Below are 12710 nucleotides of genomic sequence, written 5' to 3'. Positions count from 1 at the left end.
AGTATAAATCCTTAGATATTTAGGAACTTCCATCACCTCCGCTGGCTGGAGCCCAGAAGTGCAAAGGAAGCTGGGAAATACAGGACAGGGGTGGGGGGAGTTGGGTGCAATAAAAGTTATTCATTTTTTTCACCCCTGAAGAAGAGGCTTGCGTCCTGTTGTGAGGCTGAGAACATGGCAGTTCTTGTTTTATCTGAACCAGCTCAGCCATTTTAGCGGCACAAAGAGTTAAGAAACCAGGGGTCTGAAAGACGAGGCTAGTTAGAAGGAATCTCATTCCTACAGCCAGATCCTAGGGACATTCTATTAATTAATTAGAGTAAGCAGAAGCCTTGAAGCCAGCCTCACTGGATAGTTTTTATGGTTTTTAATGCTACCATAATGGATTGCATCGTAAAATGCAGGCCTGTTTCAACAACCCATCGTTAAGCAGGGGCCCTTTGACTGGCAGCCGGTTTGGATAACAGAAGTGTATTTTATTTAACACACTGATACGAAATTACCTTTTGATGCATTCGAGCGATTATGCATTTTGCTTAACAGTGAATTGAAAGGTGTCTCAGACGGATAAATCACAGCCCGAACAATGGCTGCATGGTGCCTGCCTTTGCATGGCCCCCCACCCCTCACTTCAACTCAACCAGGGGAGGGGGAAAAATCCTTCCGATAGCGTGTGAGAAGACTTTATTCACCCTTGTCTGGTTAAACGTGTCTGGTTACAGATATCCTATTGATCAGCTTGAGCAAGACATCAGGGTACCTGCCAGTCTGTCACTAGCCTTTGACGTGCTTGAAACACAATCCGTCTCCCATCAGGAAACGGAAGAGACAAGCCTTCCCATTAGCACACGCCATTAAGAATGACACCGGCAGGGAAAGTGACTTTCAAGGGAAAGAAAATCTCCTTGAAGGGCAAACACAAACAATCTGCTCTGGGCCAGTAACAACCTACCCATCCCACTGCTGAGACTATTACAAACCCTCTGACAGACAGGGTCATTATCCTGGGGCTTCCTCCTAGTCCATATAGGTTCTTATACCGCACTCATCACTGTAGTACTTGAGCACCTTCCTGCAGTGCATTAAGCAACGAGGCCAACGTCTGCCATGTGCTTGTTCTCCGCGAGCATTATTTGCCATGATTGCAGCCGTTCAGAGCACAGGTGACCCGAGGGGGTCATATTTATGGAGGCGTAGCAAAACAGTGATTATGTGTTGTTAGAATGCCTGATTTGAAGCCCATTGAACCAAAGTGAAAGATTCCCACAGATTTCCATCAGGCCCAGAGTGAAGGAATTCCTGGTAAAAATCTAAACAGGTTTTTGTAACACGCAGATGCAGAAAAACTGGAGGTCGGTCGAAGAGTGTATCTAAAAGATATTGCTCTCATTCAGCTGCAGAGCAGCTTGGGGCAGGGATGATCTGTTTTATGTTTTGTACAGCTCTGGGCATGCTGCGAGAACATGGGAAACGGCGGCCCAAGGGCTGGAAGGCATGACTTCTTAGGAAAGAAGAATGAAATATGTGTTGCGTGTGTGATAGTTAAAGAGGGACATGATAATCCCCATGCAGGCGTGTGAAGCAGATGGGGGGTTATTTAGCGTAGAAAGAGATTGGGATGAAATGTAAAGAAAAGAAAATGTTTCCTGAATATCAGTAACAGTGAGAGTTGTCAGCCTGCAGAATAGTCTCCCAAAGGAGGTGAATAAACCCCTTCCCTGAAGACTTAACACTAGTCTGGACAAAGCAAAGTTAAACAGGAACTAGGATCCAGAAACCTAGGTGCAATTCCTAGCTCTGCCACAGACTCGCTGTATGATGTTGAGTCAGTCACTTAACCTTCCTGTGCAGCATTTTCCCAGTTGTAAAACAGGGTAATAATAATATTCCCTTTCTCTCCCTCTCTGCCTGCTGTCTTGTCTGTTTAGAATGTAAGCTTGTCAGCTCAGGGTCTGTCTGACTGTGTCAGCGTACAGCACCGAACACAACGCAGCCCTGATCTCGGTTGGGAGCTGTCGGTACTATTGCAATGTATAGGGAAGAATCCTGCAGTGGCTTGTGGACAATGGGCTGCATGAATCCGAAGCTCATTTGCTTCTCTGGTTTCTATAGGCCCGTGAAAGAATTAAAAACAATTTTTCCTCTATTTGATTTTTTTAAAAATCTAAATTAAGCAAACGAGCTCATTATCTTTGTTTTTGCCTGAGTGCCGCCCAGTCGCTATGCTGACGCCAACTCGACCTGTGCCAGCTTCAGATAATTAGAGAGAGAAAGAGCAGCAGAATAGACAAACACATGGAAACAGACACCGAGTTAATGAAGGTCGACCCTGTTTTAGCTGTGGGTCCAGGAGAACAGTGGGGGATGAGGAAACCACTCGGAGGGGGGCCCACAACTGTTAGTGGCATCCAGGTTTGAAACAGCAAGCACAGATGCCATGTCTCTGGCTTGTTAAATACACCGAACAGGAAGCAAACTGATTACCAGGGGAGGCGAGAGAGTCTCCATCCCTTGAAGTGTCTGAATCGGGCCTGGATGTCGTCCCAAACGGAGACTCCAGCTTGGCTGGGATTGATGCAGAAATTAGTGAGTTAAATTCTCCGGGCTGTGTTATGCAGCAGGTCAGAGCAGACGATCAAACCGGTCCCTTCCGGCTTTTAAAGTCTATGACTGCAGCACAGACGACATTGATTCTTGGGCGCCCTAATGGTGAGGCTAATGCTCGAGTGGAGCATGAAGCTTGAACTGCCTGTTTGCCCCTAGAAGGAATAACCCCGCAGAGATGAGATTCACGTCCCTTGGCCTGGGCAGCAGAGCCAGCCGTATTCTGTGCATAAGTGGAGCACTTCTGACGCCAGCACTTAGCATGCTTCTAATGGAGAGTCAAACAGCTCCCTCGATCACCTCCAAATGGGTCACGCTCAGGCTCCTTATTTATCGGCGTTCCACTAGATTGTAAAACCTGGCCAGGGGCCAGCCACTGCCCCAAGCCCTCTAAAGTGAACGTGGGTACAGAGGGGTTTGCATGTCACATTGCAGTGACTGGGAGGGAGCATTTCTGATGGGTTTCAGAGGGAACGGCACCTCGAATACAACAGAGTTGGTGAACAAGGGAGGTGAGCAAATGTGTTTCCGTGTGTGTGTGAGAGAGAGCGCACCGCTGCCTCCTGCTGGAGGGAGTCAGGGCTCTGTGTGTGTGTAAAGAGAGATGAAGCCCTTGACCCAGGGTCCATGTGTGTCAACCCCCCTAGGCAGATTTTGGATAATCTGTCCCAGGTGGTGCAATAGAAAGAATCGCTCCTGAGGATTCTCGGCATGGGGCAAGGTGAGCAGCGATGCTTTTGCAGTGTCCGGAAAGGGGAGACACACTCCACCAGGCGGGGGAGCTCTCATCATGTCCCAAATCAAGGAAGTGGGGGAGCTTTCCCCCAGCTTTTGGCAATGGAACTGCAGCCCTCCACCCCACCCCTGTACTATACCCCTTGCCTGCGCCCTACTCCGGTTCTAATCCTGCTTTATTGGAAGGCTCAGCAATGGATGTTACTTGGTGGCCTTCAGGGTCTGATGTAGGATTTCCTACTTCTCCCCCTCGCCTGCTGCTTCTTCTCCACCACCCGAGAATGCTGAAGCTGATGGTGCTTTTTCTGGGTTTTGCTCAGGTGGCTGGAACCCTTGGTCCGTTTGGGGAGACTGTACTCGAGATTGTGGGGGTGGTCTCCAGACGCGCACCCGAATCTGCCGGCCCATTCCCGACGAAGGCCTTATCTGCGAAGGAGTGCTGGAGGAAGGAAGACTGTGCAATAGAAAAGCATGCAATAGTAAGTGAGGCATGTTCCAATGCACGGGGGCGAGCCATCCGGTCTCCTAATCAGAGTCTGTCGCTGTCAGTAATGAAGGCGTTTCAGACACAGGGTGAAATTGTTCAAAGGCTGCATCTGAATATCAGTGCATGCTAACGTGGCAAGGAAATGTGATGCCGGGGGGGGGGGCAAAATGCACATGTTCATAGCCCTGCCGTTGCCTACACGGCCATCTTGCACGTATCTTGCCTTTCTGTGACTCAGTTTCCCCATCTGTAAAAGTTCCCCCTCCTTTGTAAAGCGCTTTGAGATTTACAAATAAGAAATGTCCAGCAATAATGATAAACAGAGCAAGACCTGGTTACTAGACTAGTGGATAGACAGGGCAGGAGTTTCAGAAAGGCAGATCTCTGTAGGGACTAGAATCCTCACTGTACACACTGTCCCTTAGGGTCTGTCTACATGCACACAAAGCCTGGGCTTTGACTCAGGTTTGAGCCGAAGCCCCCTTTTCATCCACATACAAATCAGTTGGACTCAAGTCAGCAAGCAGGCAGGACCGGGGTCCTAGGATCCTGTTAGGGGACAGGTCAGAGCTCGAGTTCTGCTGTGACTCAAGTTTAAACCCTGTCATTTTGCAGTGTGGACGTAGCTAAGCTGCAGAGCTGAGCCAGAAGGTCTGCGTTGTGCAGGATGGACATGCAATGCAATGTGGATGCTCAAGCATGGAACCCAGGACCCACAGACCCATATTTACAGTGCAGTGTAGACATATTAGTGTTGCCACTTTCTCTAGAGCAGGGGTGGGCAAACTACGGCCTGGGGGCCGCATCCGGCCTTCCAGACATTTTAATCTGCCCTCGAGCTCCTGCCGGGGAGCAGGGTCTGGGGCTTTCCCCGCTCCATGCAGCTCTCAGAAGCAGCGACATGTCCCTGCTCCGGCTCCTATGCACAGGGGAAGCCAGGGGACCCCGCACACTGCCCCTGCTCCAGGCACTGCCCCCGCACTCCCATTGTCCAGGAACCACAGCGAATGGGAGCTGCAGGGGCAGATGTGGCAGTGTGCAGAGCTGCCTGGCTGTGCTTCCGTGTAGGACTTGGAGAAGAGACATGCCGCCTCTTCTGGAAGCTGCTTGAGGTAAACACCCCACAGAGTCTGCACCCCTGACCCCCTCCCATGCCCCAAACCCCTGCCCCATCCCTGATCCCCCTCCTGCCCTCTGAACCCCTTAGTCCCAGTCCAGAGCTCCCTCCTGCACACCCACCCCAGAGCCCGCACCTCCAGCTGGAGCCCTCACCCTCCCTCCTACACCCCAACCCCCTGTCCCAGCCTGGAGCCCTCTCCTGCACCCAGAACTCCTCATTTCTGGCCCCACCCCAGAGCCCTCCCCCCCAGCTGGAGCCCTCACCCTCAACTTTGTGAGCATTCATGGCCCATTATACAATTTCCATACCCAGACGTGGCCATCGGGCCAAAAAGTTTGCCCACCCCTGCTCTAGAGGATCGAGGGCGATCTGCCACTGCCAGCCAGCAGAGGGATGTTGATGATTCAAGCCTGTGTCTTCAGGCACCTTCATTTCAAATGCTTCTTTTGCATTAGCCAAGTAGGGGGAAAAAAAGAAAAGAAATCCGAGCCTGGCTCATGTGAGCAGGCTCTGATTATAATTATTCCCTTCTTTTTTGTTTCAAATTAGCAGAGAAGTATGTTTGATTAGGTCCTCTGATGAGGCAGATAACCGGGGAAAGTTCAACTGTCTTCAAAGGCAGGGAAGTGGACTCGCTGACAAAGGCAAAGTTAAAATAGAGGGATGTGAATGGATTTCTCTAATAAGGGCTAAAATGATTTCATGCATTTTTTACCACTTCCATAAAGTTAAATCATGTTGTAATTAGGGTTTTTTTTTAAAGAAACTTTCCAGTATATTAAACTTCATCTTCTCCAGTTCCTTCGGCGGATTTGTCATTGAGGCTTTGTCTAAATTAGAGAAGTTTTGTTCACGTTTCCCACAATCGCTAGTAACTTTGGAAGCACTAGTGTGCATGGGCGGCTGGCATTTAAAGTTTAATATTGTCCCTTCGGTTGCGTTATCTGTAGGAATTTAACCTGGGACCTCTGGATCTAAAAGTACAAGGCTGCTTGAGCTAAAGGACTATTTTAGCTCAAGGCCAGTAACAGAGTCTCTTGAACATCTGAAGGTATGTCTCTTCTGTAGTCAAAAGTTGGACTGCAGCATGTAGAGACATATTTGAGCGAACTTTGATCTAGATAACTCCAATAACAATCATAGTGCCATCCTGGCAGCATGGGCTAACTGTCCAGGTACAGACCTAGGACTGCTGTCCATGTTACCATGGTTTCATTGCCAGCTAGATTAAAGCTAGTTCAGGTATGTCTACACACATTGCACTCACACCTCTGACTGCAGTGTAAACACATGCTGTATGTAATCCAGCCAGGGTGGATTTGATTTAAATCAAATTGATTTAAATCACTAGTCAGGAAGACTCAATTTAATCATGGATTTCTACATAAAAGTGCATTCTGAAATATGCGGCTCAGTTTCACTTTTGTTTCTACTGCTGGTCCCTCCCTTCTCACATTTATCTCCAGACTTCTCCTTGTCCAAATCTATTCCGCCCCCACCAATCTTCTATTCATTGAACTTTTTGAAACTTTGCACGTTTAGAGAGAGGTAAGGAACTGACGCTGTGTACACAAATTTACAGAGGGACAATAGGATTGAGGTCTGTTATTTCTCACCTCTATATATTTATTTATTTAAAACATTTTTGCTGTTAACACGCATGTTATCTCTGGAGACACAAATCCACAGTTTGAAAACTGCAAAACTAAGCATCTCTGATGGTATCTTCTAGACTGAGCGCTGAGTCCCATTGGGTAGATAGAAAGATTATTTAGGTTAATCTATACAGAAGCCCCTGGAACCCCATAAAATTGGGTCCCTAATCCATGAACTATTGGAACTCATTTACAAAGCTTTTCTTAAACATGACATGAATATATTGTCTCATACTATAGAGTTAGCATTTATAATCCCTATTCCATGATGAGATAGATAGCTTTGATCTATAATGTATCTTAAGTAAAACTATCTTTAAATAGGTTTTTTCTTCAGAAAGCATTTTATCAAAAAAATCCATTTTAAATAAAAATAATCCATTTTTTTTTATTTTTTTTTAAATCATTGATTTTTATCCACCCTGAATCTAGCCCCTAGACCAGGGGGTCTCAACATTTTTCTTTCTGAGCCCCACCCCGTCCAACATGCTATAAAAACTCAATGGCCCACCTGTGCCACAATACCTGGTTTTTTACATATACACCTCTACCCCGATATAACGCTGTCCTCGGGAGCCAAAAAAATCTTACCACGTTATAGGTGAAACCGTGTTATATTGAACTTGCTTTGATCCGTCGGCGTGTGTAGCCCCACCCCCCGGAGCGCTGCTTTACCGCGTTATATCCGAATTCATGCTATGTTGGGTTGCGTTATATCGGGGTAGAGGTGTAAAAGCGAGGGCCGGCGTTAGGGGGTAGCAAGCAGGGCAATTACTGGGGCCACACCGGCTCCCATGAAGCTACATTGCTCAGGGCCATGGGATTCAGCCCGTGCGGTGGGGCTTCTGCTTTCTACCCTGCTTGGTAGCCCCCCTGAAACCTGCTCGCGACCCCTTAGGGGGCCTCGGACCCCTGGTTGAGAACCACTGCCCTAGAGAACAGGCGAAAAGCCACACGGGATAGGTCTACGCTGCAATAACAGCATGTCGCGACTGGCCTAGATAAGCTGACTCAGGCTTGCAGGGCTTGGCCTTCGGGGCTATCAAGTTGCAGTGTAGATATTTGAGCCGGGGCTGGAGCCCTCTCTCTGGGACCCTCTGATCTCAGAGCCTGGGCTCTGGGACCCTCTGATCTCAGAGCCTGGGCTCTGGAACCCTCTGATCTTAGAGCCTGGGCTCTGGGACCCTCTGATCTTAGAGCCTGGGCTCTGGGACCCTCTGATCTCAGAGCCTGGGCTCTGGGACCCTCTGATCTCAGAGCCTGGGCTCTGGAACCCTCTGATCTTAGAGCCTGGGCTCTGGGACCCTCTGATCTCAGAGCCTGGGCTCTGGGACCCTCTGATCTCAGAGCCTGGGCTCTGGGACCCTCTGATCTTAGAGCCTGGGCTCTGGGACCCTCTGATCTCAGAGCCTGGGCTCTGGGACCCTCTGATCTTAGAGCCTGGGCTCTGGGACCTTCTGATCTCAGAGCCTGGGCTCTGGGACCCGCTGATCTCAGAGCCTGGGCTTCAGCCTGTGCCAGCACATCTGTACATGGCAATTTTATAACCCCACAGCCCAAGCCCGGGGAGCCTGAGTCAGCTGCTCCCGCTCAGCCGCGGGTCTTTTCCCCGCTGTGGGTACATCTACACAGTAGTTGGGAGGTGTGATTCCCAGCTTGGTCAAATGTACATATGCTCGAGTCGCCGGCACCTAAAAATAGCAGTGTGGCCACGGCAGCTCAGGCTAGCCACGCCTAACCCCTGGGTATGTACTTGGAATTGGAAAAAGTTCAGAAAAGGGCAACAAAATTGATGAGGGGTATGGAACGGCTGCCATATGAGGAGAGATTAATAAGACTGGGACTTTTCGGCTTGGAAAAGAGACAGCTGAGGGGGGATATGATTGAGGTCTATAAAATCATGACTGGTATAGAGAAAGTAGCTAAGGAAGTGTTGTTTACTGCTTCTCATAACACAAAAACTAGGGGTCACCAAATGAAATGAATAGGCAGCAGGTTTAAAACAAACGAAAGCAAGTATTTCTTCACACAATGCACAGTCAACCTGTGGAACTTCTTGCCAGAGGTTGTTGTGAAGGCCAAGACCATAGCAGGGTTAAAAAAAGAACTAGATAAATTATGGAGGATAGGACCATCAATGGATGTTAACCAGGATGGGCAGGGATGGTGTCCCCAGCCTCTGTTTGCCAGAAGCTGGGAATGGGCGACAGGGGATGGATCAACGTGATGATCACCTGTTCTGTTCATTCCCTCTGGGGCACCTGGCATTGGCCACTGTCGGCAGACAGGATACTGGGCTAGATGGACCATTGGTCTGACCCAGTATGGCCGTTCTTATGTTCTTAGTGCATGGCTGTGGGTGACTCACTTTACCCTCCCTATGACCTATAAAATGGGAATCAGAACAAATACCTCCCCCAGCTGGCTTTTGTGAGGCTCCACTCAGCAGCTGTAAGGCATTTTGGGCTCTTTGGATATACAGTGCTACAGAGTTGTTGCAAAGTCTTGTGATTAAAAGGAGACCCCTTAGCCCCACTCTTTCAGCCCTGCATCCCACCTCAACAGAGGACCTGCTTCCACTGCCTGTAAACTGGGCTCTGAATTCCTCTGCTGGTGAATCTGCCTCGTCTTCCCTGGCTGTCCATTTCCAGTGTATTTTAATATATTTCTTCAGATCTCTTTACAAAACCAAATCATGACCTCCAAAGTGACTTTAACAAATTCTATGTATGCCCTCCCCCTTCTGTTTCCTCCTTTTTTTGGCACATGAAGCAGTCCTGAAAGGAGGTTTTTAAATTCTGTTTGTGTTTGTTTAGGAAATACCAGGAATTGTTAATTCTGATCTTTCTCAGTTTTGTTGGAGTCCTTCGTAGAGGTCATAAATTCATAAAGGCTAGAAGGGACCATTGGAATCATTTAGTCTGGGCTCCTGTGTAATACAGGCCAGAGAACTTCCCCAAAACAATTCCTGTTTGAACTAGAACATATCATTTAAAAAAAAAGTAAATTATTGGAGATATCCTATCTCCTAGAACTGGAAGGGACCTTAGAAGGTCATTGAGTCCAGCCTCCTGCCTTCACTAGCAGGACCAAGTACTGATTTTGCCCCAGACCCCTAAGTGCCCCCGCCCTTAAAGGCTAAACTCACAACCCTGGGTTTAGCAGGCCAATGCTCAAACCACTGAGCTATCTCTCCCCCCTTGTCAATATAGTAATCCAATCATAGAAATGTAGGACTGGAAGGAACCTCAGTGGGTCATCTAATCCAGCCCCCTGGACTGAAGTAGGACTAACTATTATCTAGATCATCCCTGACAGGTGTTTGCCTAACCTGTTCCTAAAAGCTTTCTATCTGATTTTAAAAATTGCCAGTGATGGAGAATCCACCCCAACCTTGGTAAATTGTTCTAATTGTTCATTGCCCTCTCTGTTAAAAATATACACCGTATTTGCAGGCTGAATTGATCCAGCTTCTCTATGGTCACAGAGACGTATATTGCAAGCTCCCCAACTTCTTGCCAGCACGACCCCATTTTAATGATTTATTTCCTTTCCTGACTCCAGACAACACACCGGGTGCCATTTTATTCTTCAAAATGCCATTCTCCGCAAAGCATCACCTCTTAGGTATAGTGCATAGGAGGTCACGCTGTGCAGGGGGGTGCCATTTTGTAGAGTAAAATGGTGTCCTTGTGCATCGTGGTCTCACACGTACCGCGCATCTGAAGGTCATGCCGTGCAGAGCAAAATGGCCTCTTCTGCCCACTATGGATTGTTGTGGCCCCATCTGCTGATGATGCGACCCCGTCTGATGTCCCAACCCACACTTTGGGAACAGTTGCCTTACCAGAAGGAAAGCTGACTTAAAAAGATGTCCTTTTCCGCAAGTTTTCATTAGGCATCAAAGTTAGATAGAAGTTAAGTTTTAAACAAGAATTTTAAAGAGTCTGACTGCAAATTCCATTCCCTTTGAGTTGAAATTAGTGAACAGATGCACCCACCAGCAGGTGACCCACCAGCTAATGACAGGCTGTAGACTGTATAATATGGGTATTTCCATTGGCTTGACAATTGTCCCTGCCTTCCCATGTGTATCTCAAACAGTCAAGTTCATCACCTGCTGTTCCTCCCCAATTTCCCGAAGCACCCATGGCTAAGTGATGTGCTTGGATGCAGGTGCAGGTGTCCCTCAGGGTGTCCCTCAGCCTTAGTGTGAGCCATGAGCAACGCTTGGTGCCCAGAGATGTCGAAGGATGACTGGACTTGAGGCTGAGCACAGACTGAAAACAAACTTTCATCTGCTAGCAGCAGCCCTGGTTAGCCAGGATCTTTTTAGCCATTCAGCTCAAAACAGTTAATTTGAAGGACAATGTTCAGTGTTTGTTATTGTTCAGATTGTTCCTTGCTAGAGGCAAAGAACTCAGTGATATCCTCCCTCCTAACGCAGGCAGAGAGATTTCTGCCATCTGTTGGGCTTGGCCCAGAGCTGCTATTTCATAGGGAAAGTCGAGCAAGATAGAAAAGGCTTTGGGGACCAGCAAGCTTGTCCTGCCCCTTTTGGATCGAAGGGGCAACAGCCCTTGTTCTAATGGCCGGCCCTGCCATGCGGTGCTAAAAGCTCTGATCACTAACAAATTGGCATGCTGAGTGGAGCTGCTGTTCGCGTGAGGAGGCTGACTCCGGGCACTGACGGAACTACGACAGCAGAGTGGGAAAATACAGACAGGGTATCTCACATCCTAATGCTAGTGCCCTGCCCGCCCAGAATGACCAAAGATGTCAGCAGCCCCCATTTAATCCTGGGAAATGAAACTAACAAGGGAGCCAGCTGAAATGAAGCCATCCAGTCTGGCAGAGGCAGTGTGAAACCATCACTGACATTTATGAATATGCCGAACAGGCACATACATCTCTGCTCCTAATGTAAAGACAACCAGGGCCAAATTCTGTCCTGGGTTACACCGGTGTAAACCCAGAGCAACTCCACTGATTTCAATGGAATCGCTCTGGATTTACATGGGGGTAACAGAGAGTGGGATCTGGCCCTGAAGGTATAACATTTAGCTATGCATATGTTCAATCTGCCATTCAAAGGAGTGCGGCTCATACTCGATATCTACCACCGCCCCCAAATTCCAATAAAAATAGCCCCTTTGCTGGAACCACAAAGGGAGATGAAACGTCCTCTATGTGTGAACGTATCTGTTCCCTGCAGGCAAGCCTGGGATTCATCAAGCTAGAACAGCATCTTGTCCTGTACGGAGGAGCCAGCTGCTGTTGCCAGCAATACGTTAATTATATTTCTCCTTCAGAGAGCACTTCAAAAGTTTAGTAACTGGGACTCGCTGATCACACCAGGCAACATTTTCACTGGTTTTGGGTGCCCAAATTGAGCCAACTGGGGCCAGTTTCTCAGCTGGCGTAAGCAGACAGAGCTCATTAAAGCTTGTAAGAACTGTTGAAGGGACCCCTTTCTTAATGTTCTCCCCATTACTCCTAGTTATGCCTCCTTGTAGATAATGCCCCTCCTTCCTTTGTGTTTACACCACTCTGGCGTTTGTAGCCTCTTTCAGTTGTTTCTTAACCAGCAGAGAGAGCTCTTTTAATCTTTCTTCAGAAATCCACCACTCCAGCCCCTTGAATATTTTTGTTGTCCCTCTATTTTTTCTCGTAATGAGAAATGAATGTGGACCTCCAGCTGTGGAATGCAGACCTCCAGCTGTGGATGCCCTGGAACCATGTAGAGAAGGACTGTAACCTCCTTGCTCTGTGTGGCAATGCCTCGGCATATGCAGACTCCTTTTGCTCATCTCGCACTGCAAGCTCCTATCTCATTTACTGCACACTCATCCCTAGGTCTCTTTCAGCACCACTGCTGCACAGGTCTCTCCTTCCCATTGAATATCTGTGCTGGGGATTATTGCCTTCCCCAGATATTGTTTCTAATGAGAGTCTCATTTGGTTATTTTCTGCCTATGTTTAAAACTTCTCTGGATTCCCTGGTGTCATTTCTGTGTCCTCAGTGCCAGCTCCTCCACTGCTATCTGTATGGTTCCTTAGCCTACAGCGTAAATGACAGATCATTTATGTAGATAAGACCTAAAATACC

General features: G+C 48.1%; 1 protein-coding gene across 1 annotated transcript in view; it reads left to right on the top strand.

The window, feature by feature from the left end:
* The window catches only part of ADGRB1 (adhesion G protein-coupled receptor B1), a 378168-nt gene that overhangs the window by 168829 nt on the left and 196629 nt on the right, over positions 1-12710 (top strand). Inside the window, exon 3 of the mRNA XM_045007331.1 lies at positions 3660-3818. Coding sequence (XP_044863266.1) covers positions 3660-3818 — 159 coding nt within the window. The remainder of the gene's footprint in view (positions 1-3659; positions 3819-12710) is intronic.

Source organism: Mauremys mutica, chromosome 2, assembly GCF_020497125.1.
Source record: "Mauremys mutica isolate MM-2020 ecotype Southern chromosome 2, ASM2049712v1, whole genome shotgun sequence".
Classification (NCBI taxonomy): Eukaryota; Metazoa; Chordata; order Testudines; family Geoemydidae; genus Mauremys; species Mauremys mutica.
The sequence above is the reverse complement of the archived record's forward strand: the minus strand, read 5'-3'. Positions and strand labels throughout refer to the sequence as shown.